Here is a 14078-nt window from a genome sequence, read left to right on the forward strand (position 1 = left end):
TGAATGGATTCTAAAACATTTCTGTGAGCAATGAAAACCCCAAATAACTTTATTGTCATTTTAAATTACGTTGCCCTTATTTTTTTTTAATTTTTAGTACCACAAGCCATGTCCCCTATGGATCTGAAATTAAATTCAACATCTACTGATTTTTTCCATGTTGGTAAAGGTAGCTATTATTTTGTCATAGCTGGTTTTGCCATAAATGCATTATGTTGAGTTTCAGTGCCTTAGAAGAAATATTTAATTTTAATTTGATTCAGAATATTGTTGTCTATTGTATAAACTGTTAAAAATCATATTAAGAATTTGGTTAACATTTTATTGTTTTTTTTTTCTAGTAGTTTATTGGTAGGAGATTGCATTTTAAATTCAAAGACACATTTTATTCATATCCTGCCAGAGTTATTAAGTTATTGTTAGCTTAGAAGTATAAATATGGATATTTTTGAACTGTGGTATTTATTTTACATTGTTGCCATCTGAATGTAAAATTGTTTGTAAATAAACTTATTTTGATAACTTATTTGGTATTTTACTCTAAATCCCTTCTCTAAAACGGTTGGAGGGGAAGTTCCCCCACCACTTTTTTGCTTAATGTATGCTGCAGGTGATTGACTGTTTTGCAAACCTAAACTGTTGATCTATTGTTTTAAAAAAAGATCAAGTGGAGGGGATAGATTTCTTCCCCTCGCCTAAAACCGCCTAAATTTTGTAAACCTATAGTCAAGAATGTTGGACTTTGTAAATTTGTTTCAATTTCTAAAGTAATATTTCAGGGAATTAAGATACATATTTTGAAGTCAGTTTTTAGATAAAAAACTTTTGGTGCTTATTACTATTATGTTCTTAGTCTAAAATTGCTGTGAAATAAAAATCATTCATTGAACTAAACTATTTTAATACTAAATATTATTTACACTGTACATTAATGAGAATTATCTGTTTTTTAAGCAACAATGACACATCTTTTGACATATAAGGAGTAAATTATTTTCAATTATACTTCTTGAAAGGGTAATTAAATGCCTACATATAAAGTGACATATTATAAGCAAAATGTTCCTAAATACTTAGTAGCACTGTACTTCTAAAAGGCAAGGTCTCATTAAAATCGTAGTACTGTAGTACTGCCTCTTATTCGGACTCCTCGGGGCCGAGGCCAGTCCGGATAACGGGTTTTCCAGTTAAACCATCCCAAAGACTCTTTAAAACGGACCGTTTAAATGTATACTGTATACAGTATTTGATTTAAATATAGGAGAGTATTGTATTTAGACACGTGATCACTGGTCTAAAATCTTTTCCACGAGAACAATCGTTTCAGTACTGCCCACTTCCTGCCAAACTAGTCCGGTTAAACTGATGTCCGGTTAAAAGGTGTCCGGATAAGAGAGAGTCTACTGTAGTGTAATATACCTACACATTGTTTACATTTAGATTTTTCTTGAAGTAAAATATAGGAACAACAAAGAACATGATGGCATTGAATTGAACCCCTCAAAGATCAATGACGAAAGTTTCATACCTCACTGTCAAGTAAAAACAGATTATTCACAAAGTTATTGTTTCTTACTTATAGCTAGTATTTGGTCAGTTTGGAGGAAAGAGTGTCTGGAAAGGTACAAGATCAGCCATCGATGTGAGAGTCTGCCGAAAGACTTCTCCCAAAGCCTCACTCAGTGCTGGGCTCAAATCTTTCATAATCTCTTGCCAGTTGTCATTGAGAAAAATGTTCATGTTGTCACCTAAAACATCAATGTTTCATTTTTTATGTATAATTTATTATCTAGCTTGTAAATGTTTTCTAAATAATATAACTTGGGATACTGAAATTTTAGAACATGATTTACATTTTTTTTTAACCAACACCTAATGAATCAAACTAGTAGCATGGCAATCCTATACCTATTTTGTAAACATTAAGATTTCATTTTAGATTCTACATTCTTTACTTTCAGTTTATAAAAAACTTTAATAAATCAATCCACTATATTTCTCTCAGAACAAAAAAAAACCTTAGACACAAATAAAAACATGGGGGTGTGGACACACCATTTCTTCACAAACATGTTGCTGCTCCCCAAAAGTACTTGTGTTTAGAAATAATGTTGAGTTAATAATATTTTTTTATCCAACAAACTAAGTATTGTAGTTTCACGTTGTACCACTTATAACAACCATTGATTCCAATAACAAAGAACATTTTATTTTTGCTCTGTAAAAAATAATATTTATACGTTTGGATGTGATTTTCTCATGTGTGTTTGTATACTGTCTTCTGTATATGATTTCCTTCTGTTTTCTGAATAATTAACAATCACTCAATTTTATTTACTGTAAAAAAAAAAACCATATGAAAATAAAATCCCTGTCACTTACCTAGCAGTCTGTCTCCGTTAAACAAGTTGGTCAGGGAGATGTAGAGTCTGTCCAAAGTGAAAGGAAGAGAATGTGAAGTGATCCTTACGTAGTCCAGACCATTGGCTTTCCTGTCCAACACCCAGTCATACTTGTACGAGAATCTCACCCCAACTGTAAAACATCACCCTTTATCACACAAGTACAGTGCACATAATATCGGTCATCACAAATACCAACACCTTAATTTAAAATGTAATGTGTGATATGTCTCAAAAACTTCTGAAAACTGTTTCTGGCATGTGCTGCAACATGGAAGTTATGCTGAAAAATATTATCGTTGGACACGAGTTTACCAGTGATGTCAGTGAGGTAGGCCTAAGCCGTTGCTAGGCCGTAATTCTCTAACAATGGACTCAACACCTACTCTCTATGGACTCCACCACCAACACACACACTCAACATAAAACTTAAACAATACCTTGCTGATAGGCCCTACTATAAAATCTCAGACTTTGTGTCTGACCACACTTTCTCACGTCTCGCCTCTTGAAGAAAGAAGACCCTGCAGTTAAAAATTGACGATTCCCCGATTGGCTGATCGTGGAGAAGACGCCGGATGTAAGATGTAAGATGTAAAACAGTTGCCGGTATTAACAAAAATTATATAAGTTTATTTGACAATTAGATTGTCGGGTAAAAAAAATAGAGTTCATCGAGTTGAAGCAATACCACGTGTATTTCTAAATTCCTAAGTGCCAGCCACCTTAGAATCAGAACAGAGGGGTCTCTGGTGTGAGAGGTGGGGGCCTCATACATTCTAACTATGGCTCTGGTCAAAAGGCAGACACTCTAGGAAGATAATTCAAATTTAATAAGGTTTGGTTGCAACTGATGAACAGTTAACCTCTCAGAGGCAAAGCTTGGTACGAGATTTCCACTTAAAAAACAGTCACCAGCTCAGCTGAACAGGTGTACTTTAACACGGGTACCACAGTAACCTTTGTTCTGTAGACACTAATTATTTTACAAAAATGTATTAGTTGAAAAATGGAACAAATTGTCGTTACACCCTAGAATTTTATTTACGAAAATTAGTTTCAGTCCGAAATAATTTTAAAAATTAAAAAAAGTTCTGACATACTGGCGGTAATGTTGGCGTCTCCGTCCCCGAGAATGGGAAGCAGTAGCACTCGGCCTGTTACGTTGTATTTGCCTCTTATAAACAGTTTGTCGAGGTAGAAATCCCATTCACAGTGACTATTGTTGAGATCCAGTCTGCAAAACAGAGACTGAGACATTTAAACTGCTTTACTTACTTAATAAAAATTACATTTCCATATTCAGTTCACAAAATTTAGATGAGTTTAGGAGAATAAATCTATCCCTTCCAACTGATCCTATCTTTAAAAGATAGTTGGTTTACCACAATGTCTATAACAGCTGCAAAATACAGGGTTTTCATAAATGAATGGTGCAGTTTTGAATGCTTATAAAATAATTACTGTGCGAGGTAGAAAAAAATGGTTGGCACCTCTGAATTCTTCAGCTCATTTAGTTTTATTACTCTGTCTTAGAAAACAGCTGTTTCATTGTTGTTGGTTAAATTGTGCAATAACCTCAAATATTCGATTCTGATCAAAAAACATGTTTTCTGATCAAGAGAAAGCCAAGTGTGTGCTGTTGTTGAGTGAATTAAGGTCTGTTGTTTTAGTGCAAAGGGCTTTTAGGGGATTATTTAACAAAGCTCCACCTCACAGAAATAACATTACGCGTTGGAGTAAACAATTCGTAGAAACTGGATCGGTACAAAAACGGAAGACTTCTGGGAGACCTCCTGTATCAGAGGTAACAATTCAAAACGTTAGCGAATCTTGTCTTAGAAGTCCAAAAAAATCTCTTCCACGTCGGAGTCTGGAGCTTGGAATCCCAGTGACAACTCTGCATAAAATTTTGCATAAAAGGCTGCATTTTCGTGCGTATAAAATTCAACTGTTGCATGATATCAAACCGTATGATAAAAATAAATGTGTGGAGTATGCAACTTACATCTTAAATCAGATTGAAGAAAATGAATCATTTTTAAATGATGTAATGTTTTCAGATGAAGCAACTTTTCATGTTAATGGGTGTGTTAATAGACACAACGTTCGAATTTGGGGCTTTCAACGTCCTCATGAGATCATCGAAAAAATCCGAGACACACCAAAAGTAAACGTCTGGTGTGGACTGACTAAAAACCAAGTAATTGGACCTTTTTTCTTTGCCGAGAAAAGTGTTAATGGTAATGTGTACCTGGATATGGTAGAAAATTTTTGTTTTCCTCAAATTGACGAGTTTGATAATGTCAATATGATGTATTTTCAACAAGATGGAGCACCAGCCCATTATAAGGACTTTGTTCGTGTTGCTTTGAATAACAAGTTTGAACAAAGATGGATAGGTCGAGGTGGCCCAATAGCATGGCCTCCTAGAAGCCCGGATTTGACTCCATGCGATTTTTTCCTGTGGGGATACGTAAAAAACATCGTATATTCTCAGAAAATCCGTGATGTTGCTCATTTAAAGGAAAGGATTTATGAGGCAGTATCATCGGTTACAAGAGACATGCTGCACAGCGTATGGGCCGAGATCGACCATAGATTAGATGTCTGCAGAGCTATCGGTGGTGGACACATTGAAATGTAAAATGCATCAGTATATAAAACTGTTTTTAATGGAGATTCTAATGAAATAAATATTTTTAATGTACCGTACTTTATATAGTTTTCTTTTAATTTAAAGTTAAAATTGCACCATTCATTTATGAAAACCCTGTATATACTAAACAAAAAAAAGTAGTGAGGGAACTTCCCCTCAAACCACCTACATTTTGTGACTGGTCTATAATATGGGTTACATCTTATCAATTGAATTGGAAGGTGAGCTCATCTAAAATTAAAAATAATTGGAGGGAAATATTATGATATTTGTTGTAATGTTGTAAAGCTAATATGTAGACTAAGTACACATATAAGGTGGTAGGCGCTTTATCCCAATCCAATGTTAATTTGACTGGTTTTGATGTTATTTGATGACGTTTAATTTGAAGTTGATTTCACCTAAATTATTGTAGGAGTTAGCTCTAAAAGAAGATAATCTGTCTTTGAAATTATTTTTTTTTTAAATTTATATAGAAAACAGCTGATTGCAGTAAAAAGTTTAAAGTGAAAATAGTATATTTCGTTACTAGTCCGGAAAAGCGCTCTTTGCCAGTGCAAGATTGTCTCGCATGGAATTTAGATCAAACATTGGCAAAAAGCTCTTCAGACGAGTATTGAACGGTAAACAGCTGTTTTTAGTACTCTAAATTGTCCGAAAAATCATCGCTTTTGGGTCATTTCATATAACTACAACTCAAGAAACAAACTTTATTCTAGAATCAAGGTTTATTTGATTAAAATTCAAATCTTTTGTATTCATCCTCTTGAAGTAGCATTAATTTAAAACTTGACTAACTCTACCTAACAAGTTTTTGGATAAATTTCCACTTCAGCTAGGTATTATTTTAGAAATCACAAAAACACTACAAATTGCAATTTCATAATATGCTTCACACGTGTAACACCAATGAGAAAGAGGTTGACTGTGGCCAATGATTTGACAACAATAAATGTCAGCTATTGCGGGTTTGTAACTACTAAAACTGATCGGAAAAGAACCTTTGGCGAAAATAGGCTTTCACCAAAAGACTAACATGTAGCTAATTTTATTGATTGGAAAAGAAGTGATCGGAAAAGACAACATGAGAACATAATATGTAATTTTTTAATGAAAGCAGCAAGTTTCCAGCCGCATTTTAGTATTGAAAGTCATATGTCCCCGCGTAGTATGACGAAAAATTATGTTCATTCTCATTTTCTTGAATAACTACAGTATTGTTAATTTTATTTTTGAGTGTTTACTGTCATTTATAAAGAGTATAATGTAAAGCTTTAAATAGGTTAACTATGACAATCAAACTGCCAATTGGAGGAGCATAATAATTATTGTAGGTGTTTAATATTGGCTCTAGATTGGTCTTCATCACTAATTCATATGTTGATTGTGTCAAATTACTTCAGTTATGTGCTCAAATTACACTGTTCAAGATGGTGCAAAGAGCTCTGCTTTACGTACTGTATGACTAATTCATTGATCACTTTAATTCGTCTAAAGGTTATCAGATAATTTTAATACAAATTGATACATTATAAGATTTTAAAACTAAGCATATCGCTAGACTAAACCAACTTATAGGTTAACTGGCAAGAACAGGGAAAAAAGTGTATTACTGGACTGTATTTGGTTTACTTTTTCCGATGATAAATATATTGTTTTCTACCTGAGAGAATCGCCTAAGGAAGTGCACTAAAAATACTTTATCCTTTTTTTTTACTATTGTAGACTATTCGATGTTGTGATTTGAATGATTAAAAATTGATTATACCATTTAGCTATGTATTATTTATGTATATGTATTTAGACATAGATATGTATATTTTTTAGCTATGTATATTTAGACATTTAATTTATTTACTATCAAACATTATTTTTACTGTAATTGATTTAAAATTATATTTCTGTATTGATTTTAAATTAATATTTGCTAATATAAACATATTTATAGTTGCACAGCTTTATAAATAATATATTTTCCCTTGTAAGGTAAACAAAGTATTGATTCAATGTTATATTTTTGTAATCTTGTTCTCTAGATCATGATAATGATCACAGTTATCGACCTTGAAAGTTATTGCAACATTGTGATCAAATTAATCTTGATCATATTAAATACCCTAGATGACCTTGAGAAGGTATAGAGAGACAATTAAAAACATACTACTGTAGGTAATGAAGCCTTCATTTGAAGTCACTGAAGTCAGCATGTGATAAAAATAATGTAATTGATAGGTTTTGAAATTATAAAAAATGTTTAACATTCAACAAAATATGAAATTCACCAAACAATTTTCGGTTTAGCTTAGAGGAATAAAGGCTTTCAAAAACTATCAACAATCAATGTGATCTTATTTTTGAACTCAGTAATGTTTCAAAACAAATAATCTGCTGGGGTTTCAATGATATTACAATAAGAAAAATTGTCCCTCTTGTAACAGTTTTATGATCCCTACTTTTTGCTTATAATAACAACAATTAATTGGTATAATAATTGTAATAACCAAACTAATTTTGAAAATTATTGGTTTTACATAGAGGATGCTTCAGCCGACTCTTAACTACTACATTCTGTTAACTAAGTTGTAGTTTGTTTATTTGAAATGCTATGAAATACCTAAAATGTAAAAATATTTTCCTTCAGTTATTCGACAAAACGGGCTTTCTTGCACTTAATATATCATGGAAAGTAGTTAATTGCTGCATTTGCTTACTTTTGTCACACTCATTTTACTTTGCCACACTCCAGTATTCCAACCAAACAACACAAAACAGTGTGCTTTTCTTTTATTAGGCATGTAATATGTGTATGCTTGAAAATAATTTGGCAACAATTAAAGATACAACGATCAGCTAGCTCTGGAGCAGCGTTTCCCAGCCTTTGACCAATGATACCATGACCCTGTTGTTAATGTTAGTGTCCTTGGATTTAACTTAACCTAAAACGTGTTTTTTTTTTTATTTAGAAGACTAATTATTTACATGCTTTAACTGTAGGAAAAATATAATGTGTAAAGCGATGGCAAAGTACATATGCTGGAAACTTTCCACACTCGCCTGCGGCTTATGCATAAACATTTCTCTCATGTGCAGCAAAGTGCTACTTTGCGCTCTAGCTACACAAATAACTATTTTAAGGTTGTGTTTCTGAAATTTATAAATATTGATATTCTTAAACATCCACGATACTAAAATTGCTATTACACGGAAAAGAAATGCAAAATATTCAAACGTAGTATTAGAAAATTTACTTACAGAAATTTTAAATACATACCAAAACAAATATAGAAGAAATTCCTAAAGCGGATAATGTACTACATAACAGTTGACGCTTCAAGACCTGTTAAATTCATGAGTTTAAGGTAAAGAGATCAGGTCATGGGCAAGGCAAGCAAGTTTAAAAACTGGTAACGGCCTTCAAATGCAGGTGGGATCTAAATTGACAGTTTTTGTATGAATTCTACGTTTAAATTTGTATATTAATTGTTCTGTTATTTCTGGATCTAGTTTAAAAGATTTTATCTTGTCAAAATGCCAAATTTAACATATGAATTTTTCTATAAATATTTTGTAGATGTTGTAGTTAAATTTGTGTGCATACACAAACATTCTACAAAAATATGTAACCAATTTAGGGTTGTTTTTATTTTGTACACATATGTTTAGCAAAATTTTAGAGATAAATGTTGAAGTCATTGATTTTTGCAGTTTAAAATCCTTTACCTTACTAGAGTGGAAATGAGTTATATGACTTCACTGACAGTACATTTTATAAATAGATGCCATGTAAATTTTGATTTTACCTGCTCTAGTAGCATTTAAGCATACTGTAACACTTAAAACGCAGAAATTTTTATCAGAATTCTGTCTACATTTTATGATACAGATATTTTAGCAGGTGTAAATTTCAGTATTTTTTGTAATTTTCTGCAAAAGAAACAAATTATAATATTCCTATGAAGGTAAAGCAAGTAAACACGAAATATTGACAACCTAGTTTTACACACCCCCAAAACACAACATTTTTTTTATCTAAATCCAATTATATGATTTGATTTATATTTTATTAATATTAGATCATCATAATGGTGCCTTAATCTCATATACCATAATACTTCCCATAACCTCCAAACACAAAAAAATATACATAAAGTCAGAACTATGACTTAAACAAACAGTACTCCTAAATATTGAAAATCAGTTCATTTTTAAAGACATACCCAATGGATTGCTCAATTTAAGGATTACTTGCTTAATGAACCTGCTTCAAAACTTCAAAACCTGTAAAATAATCTTCTAGCTACGATAAATAAACTATATGTAAATATTGTATTTACCTTGCAGCGGTGAAGTTAATGTTCTGTAGTCCATACATAGAACAGTTCCTACACTCTAGGGATAGACCAACTTGCCGAGTGCCTTGCTGGACTTTCAGTGATTCTATGACTAGAGGGTCCAGCCTTGGGATCCGATACTTGGGGTCTCCTATGAAAAAATAAAAATAATGATACAAAAATAACCTAATACAATTGCAGAGTTAAATTTCAGATGTGTTTGTACATAAAAACATTGATTGACCTTTAGACTTAAAATCTACAAGGACATTGACTTTGAATAGTGTAAGTAGACATCTTGTTGAATTAAAATCTGAAACTTCTTTAGACGTGTTGAATGAGTGGTGAGATGACGTTTCTCTCTTAGGGTTGGTTTTACTCCTCAATTACAATACTAGAGAAGAAGCAAATGTTTGCAAATATGAAGTTAAATTAGTTTTGAATTTTGTTTAGTAACAAAAAACAAATTACAGTAGAACCTTGATAACAAGACTCTCATGGGGATAATAAATAAGACTTGTTATCAAGATTGTCTTCTTATGGTTTATAAAATGTCAAGAGATTAATTTTGGTCTTAAAATAGCCAACACCTAAGTTAACCAACATTTGTTTGTAAATATTGTTGGAAACAGTCGTGAGTTTCCGGAAAATTGTAACTTAAAAAACTACGGATTACAAACAAATTATATCCAGATCTAGTAAGGGTTTCATACATGAGAGCAGTAAGTATGTTTTTGCCGTGTGATTACGAATCAAATTAACTTTTAATTAATAATTAATTAATAATAATTTTAAGAAATTAATCGTTCACAACAGAATTTAAAGTTACAAATTATTACCAACGTTTACAATTATTGTATTATGTGCCATGAAACAATTAACATATTTATTGTGTAAAATATACCACGAGTAGCATTTTTTTAATGGAATTTAAATTGATGTAGCAGGAAACCAGTGTTTTGAAATTAGCTCATATTTTCCTCCTAAGTCTTGATCACAACGAATTTCATACACAAACTAAACAGTAGAGCAAAAAATAAACGGATTCAGTTTTTTTTAGATTTTAAAACTTGAAAAGAAGACCATTCAGTGGAAAGATAACCATTCTACAAGTTAACAAATTACCATTATTCCTGTTTTGTGCACGTTTAATCAAAGCGGATGTAAGATGGTCACCAAAAGGTTAAAACAAAGAATATCCTTGCTGCTAGAGCCTTGAGATCGTCCAGAGCACGCAATGCATTAATTAATTACTGAGGAAACGCAAATTAGCGGTGTAACGTTCTAAAAATATCAAGGAATAAAACTGCTTCTGTCAATGCGTTTAAATACGATTTTAGTAAAGAATCAAAGTATTAAATAATATGACAAAAATCCCAAAATCTATTTATTATTTGATAGTTTCTGTATCCTATACACTCATACACGTTGTTTATAAAATTTTACAAATTTGTGGTTGGGTTTTACTGGGTTGAAAGAATGACTTCTCCTTTTAAAACTATGATGGTTTACGATGAAATAAATCTTATAGGAATTGTCTTTATAAACGTTTGAATTCACAAATATTCAGTATTTTTAAGGGTAAAGAATATTACAAGGCCTAACAATAGATGTACAACGATATCTATCTATGTATAAATACCGTGTATGAAAAACATGTAAAAATAACGCAATGATTCTAAAAATACTTCATGTTTAAATCTCTAATTTATATTTGGTTCGCGTAATTTTACTGAGAGAAGAAATGGGTTGATTACTGACGCACAGCAAATTGTTGAAAGGCAAATCCCAAAAACTATAACACGTATGATAATATTTGTTTTTGAATCAACAAGCTCATTGAACATCTTGTGACTGCAGTTGCTCAAATCTTAGGTATATCCATTTTGCATGCAGAAACAATTGTTTGTTAGTTTTTCTCGAATGAAACTGCTTTTAAAACGTTAAAAGTAGGCATATTTCTTTACTTAAAAACTTGTGTTAAGTATTCTTCCTTTTTAAATTACCTATTTCTGACTGTATTAAAATTACCCCCTCATGTATTTAACTAATACACATGTTACATGTTCTTGCTTTTAAAATTAATAACATGTGCTTGGTTATTTTGTTAATGTCGTTTTTATGTTTGCTGTAATACAACTTTTGTTCTTAAATTTATCTAAATTAATTGTAACAGTTAACTCAAAGTATTTTATCTCAGATAAAATTGTTGACTTTACCTCAAGATTTTTAATCAAGAAAATTAACAGAACACATCAAAGGTGTACAAGTGTACATGTAAATTCGTAGCACAGCAATCACAGGCCTACAATCATTATCTACAAATCTACAACAAGACTTACCATTGGTAATCTGTCTCACAGCCGGAGCTCCTTTTCTAACCACACACTCGTTGATGTTGGGGTCGTTGTATTTGCACCCTTGACCGATATATGAAGCTGAAAAAAAAAAAAAATTTTTGGTACATTAAAAATTGTATATACAAATCAAGAAATGTGAAAATATATTAAAAATAAATCGCAACACTAACATAAGTTCGTCTCATATCTAAAAACAAGCCTGAAAATTGCACTTCACAAAGTTAGCGTTGGCCTGAATAGTTAAAATTATTTAGCAATTTTCGCATGAAAAATATTAACAAGGTTTGAAAACCCTACTGTAAACACTTGTTATTAGTTTATATTGTTTTTAATATTCCGCACATAAGCTGATGATCAAATAAAAAAAAATCGCCAACCGAATGCAAGTGACATTTACAATCAAAAATCTGAATTAATATTAGATTCAACCAAAGTGCAAATTCAGTATTTTAGGACTTAAATTTAAACGTAAAAAACAAATTATACTGCAAAATTAAAAATGTATGTGGTAGCTACAGTGAGTAAAACGTCCAAAATAAAGCTTATATCGATTTATCAAGGAAGATGTTAAATCATAACAATTGTGCATGAATTAATCCCAACTGTTTGTATTTTGCTAAGCTCTGTACTAATCTTGAATTTCCATGCCAATATTCACTAGTCCTTAACGATATCCTCGATAAATGTCGGAGACTCAAGCGAGTGGTTGAACTGAAGTCGTGTGGGCACAGCATTAAAAACGAAGCATTTTTGTGGTTCATACAAAGCAATTAGGCCGGCATATTACCATTTTAGGACAATTAAGTTACAATTCTGTCAAGAATGTTGACTAGAGCTGGTCTTGCAACACCTGTTTCTGACCCTGACCTAGCAGAGACTGATCTAGAAACTTGTCCAAGAGATACTCATCACGGTCTAGACCGGGAGCTATTGACCATTTACATATTTATTACCCTGGAAGAGTTAATTCCATGTAAAACATACACGACGAGATAGTTTGTTTGGAAATAAAACCTGAAATTGCCTTTTTTTGTTTCAAATTAACTTGTAGCGTTGTAGTTTGTTTATAGAGATGTTAAATGCAATTCCGTCCAAGATTCCATTATTAGCTTTCTGATATTTTACTGATTTACTTATTCCCGTTCCACCTTCTCATTGAAGTAGGATTTAGCCCGGAATCGCTTTACACATTATTTCAGGCTGGTCTTAAACCGTTGTGGCATTATCACTTAAGTAAAAATTAACTGCTGATTGGCATGGTTTGAACCGACGATCTCAAGGACCGAAGTACCGCACTCTACCAATAGACCAGCCCTCGCTCCCGATAATAGCACTTAACTTGAGCCTTAAGGATTGTACTTCTATCATAATTCATAATTATGTAAAACAGTCTATATTATTTAGTTGTTTTTTCATAAATAAATCGTTTATGGGGATTATTATTATTTTGTATTAAAACATCAAAACTGTGAGCTTGACCTTAGTGCCAAAAGGCGTTAGGTATAAAAACAAAATTCAAAATATTAGAAAACGTAATGTGTTTTTAATATTACTTATAGTAGCCCTAAAAATATAACTTTACTCCATTGTAATAAATTAAATTCGTGCGATGTTAGTAGGCCTACACGAAAGCTAGAATTTTAGGATGTATGTTGAATGGAATATATGATAATATATAAATGGCTAATATCATGTGGCTGATTATGATTCTTACTTATTTTTCTGGCGTATCGTCAATATGCATTTTTTTACTTAATATCTGTATAACAGTTTTCTTAATTGCAACTTTAACCTGTTGTTGAAAATATACTTCGGATATAAAATGAGCATGGACAAACTTTAAAACAATGCTATTGTTTCTAAAACTGCATTTACCATTCCATAATTTAATCACATATAAAAAAAAAACTTTAACGAAAAATGTTGTTTTATTTAAGATTATACTTTCATAATAAATAAATAGAATAAAACTGTATGTATCTTGATCCTATTGATTGTATCAATACAGTTACTAGACGATTTGTTTGCTTAAAAAGTCTCTATAACGGATTTCTGAAGTGTTGAAAATAGACTATACCTAAGCACTTCAGCGATTTGATGCTACTAAGAAATTAGTATTGTTTCATAAATTGTATCCTCTATTCCATAAAAAAAACACTTAAACAAATATTTATTCACCTGGAAGACATTGGGGGAAAAATAATTTTTGCTGACAAATTTGCAGCTACTTACGTAAAGGCAGGTTCGGTATCTTTTTCTCCTTCTTGGCCGCCTGTGATAAAGCGAGGACAGAGATGATAAGCACCACAACACCGCGGGATACCAT

The 14078-nt window shown here is 31.8% G+C and overlaps 1 protein-coding gene across 1 annotated transcript; it reads right to left on the bottom strand.

The window, feature by feature from the left end:
* Positions 1 to 966: 966 nt before the first annotated feature.
* Positions 967 to 14078, bottom strand: LOC128993016 (protein takeout-like). The gene is made up of 6 exons (XM_054416768.1): positions 13985 to 14078; positions 11735 to 11830; positions 9396 to 9543; positions 3506 to 3639; positions 2383 to 2535; positions 967 to 1748 (listed from the first exon to the last, which is right to left on the bottom strand). The coding sequence occupies exons 1-6, from the start codon at positions 14076 to 14078 to the stop codon at positions 1594 to 1596; spliced, it is 780 nt and encodes a 259-aa protein (XP_054272743.1). The 3' UTR covers positions 967 to 1593.

Source organism: Macrosteles quadrilineatus, unplaced genomic scaffold (genome assembly GCF_028750875.1).
Source record: "Macrosteles quadrilineatus isolate MER2022 unplaced genomic scaffold, UCM_ALF_1.0 Scaffold_4__1_contigs__length_99947679, whole genome shotgun sequence".
Classification (NCBI taxonomy): Eukaryota; Metazoa; Arthropoda; class Insecta; order Hemiptera; family Cicadellidae; genus Macrosteles; species Macrosteles quadrilineatus.

Coding starts and splice junctions, on each gene's coding strand:
- LOC128993016 (XM_054416768.1), bottom strand. CDS start 14,078: ATGGTATCCCGCGGTGTTGTGGTGCTTATCATCTCTGTCCTCGCTTTA. Junction 11,831..13,984: donor GATACCGAACCTGCCTTTAC/GTAAGTAGCTGC, acceptor TTTTTTTTTCAG/CTTCATATATCGGTCAAGGG. Junction 2,536..3,505: donor AGACGCCAACATTACCGCCA/GTATGTCAGAAC, acceptor GATGTTTTACAG/TTGGGGTGAGATTCTCGTAC.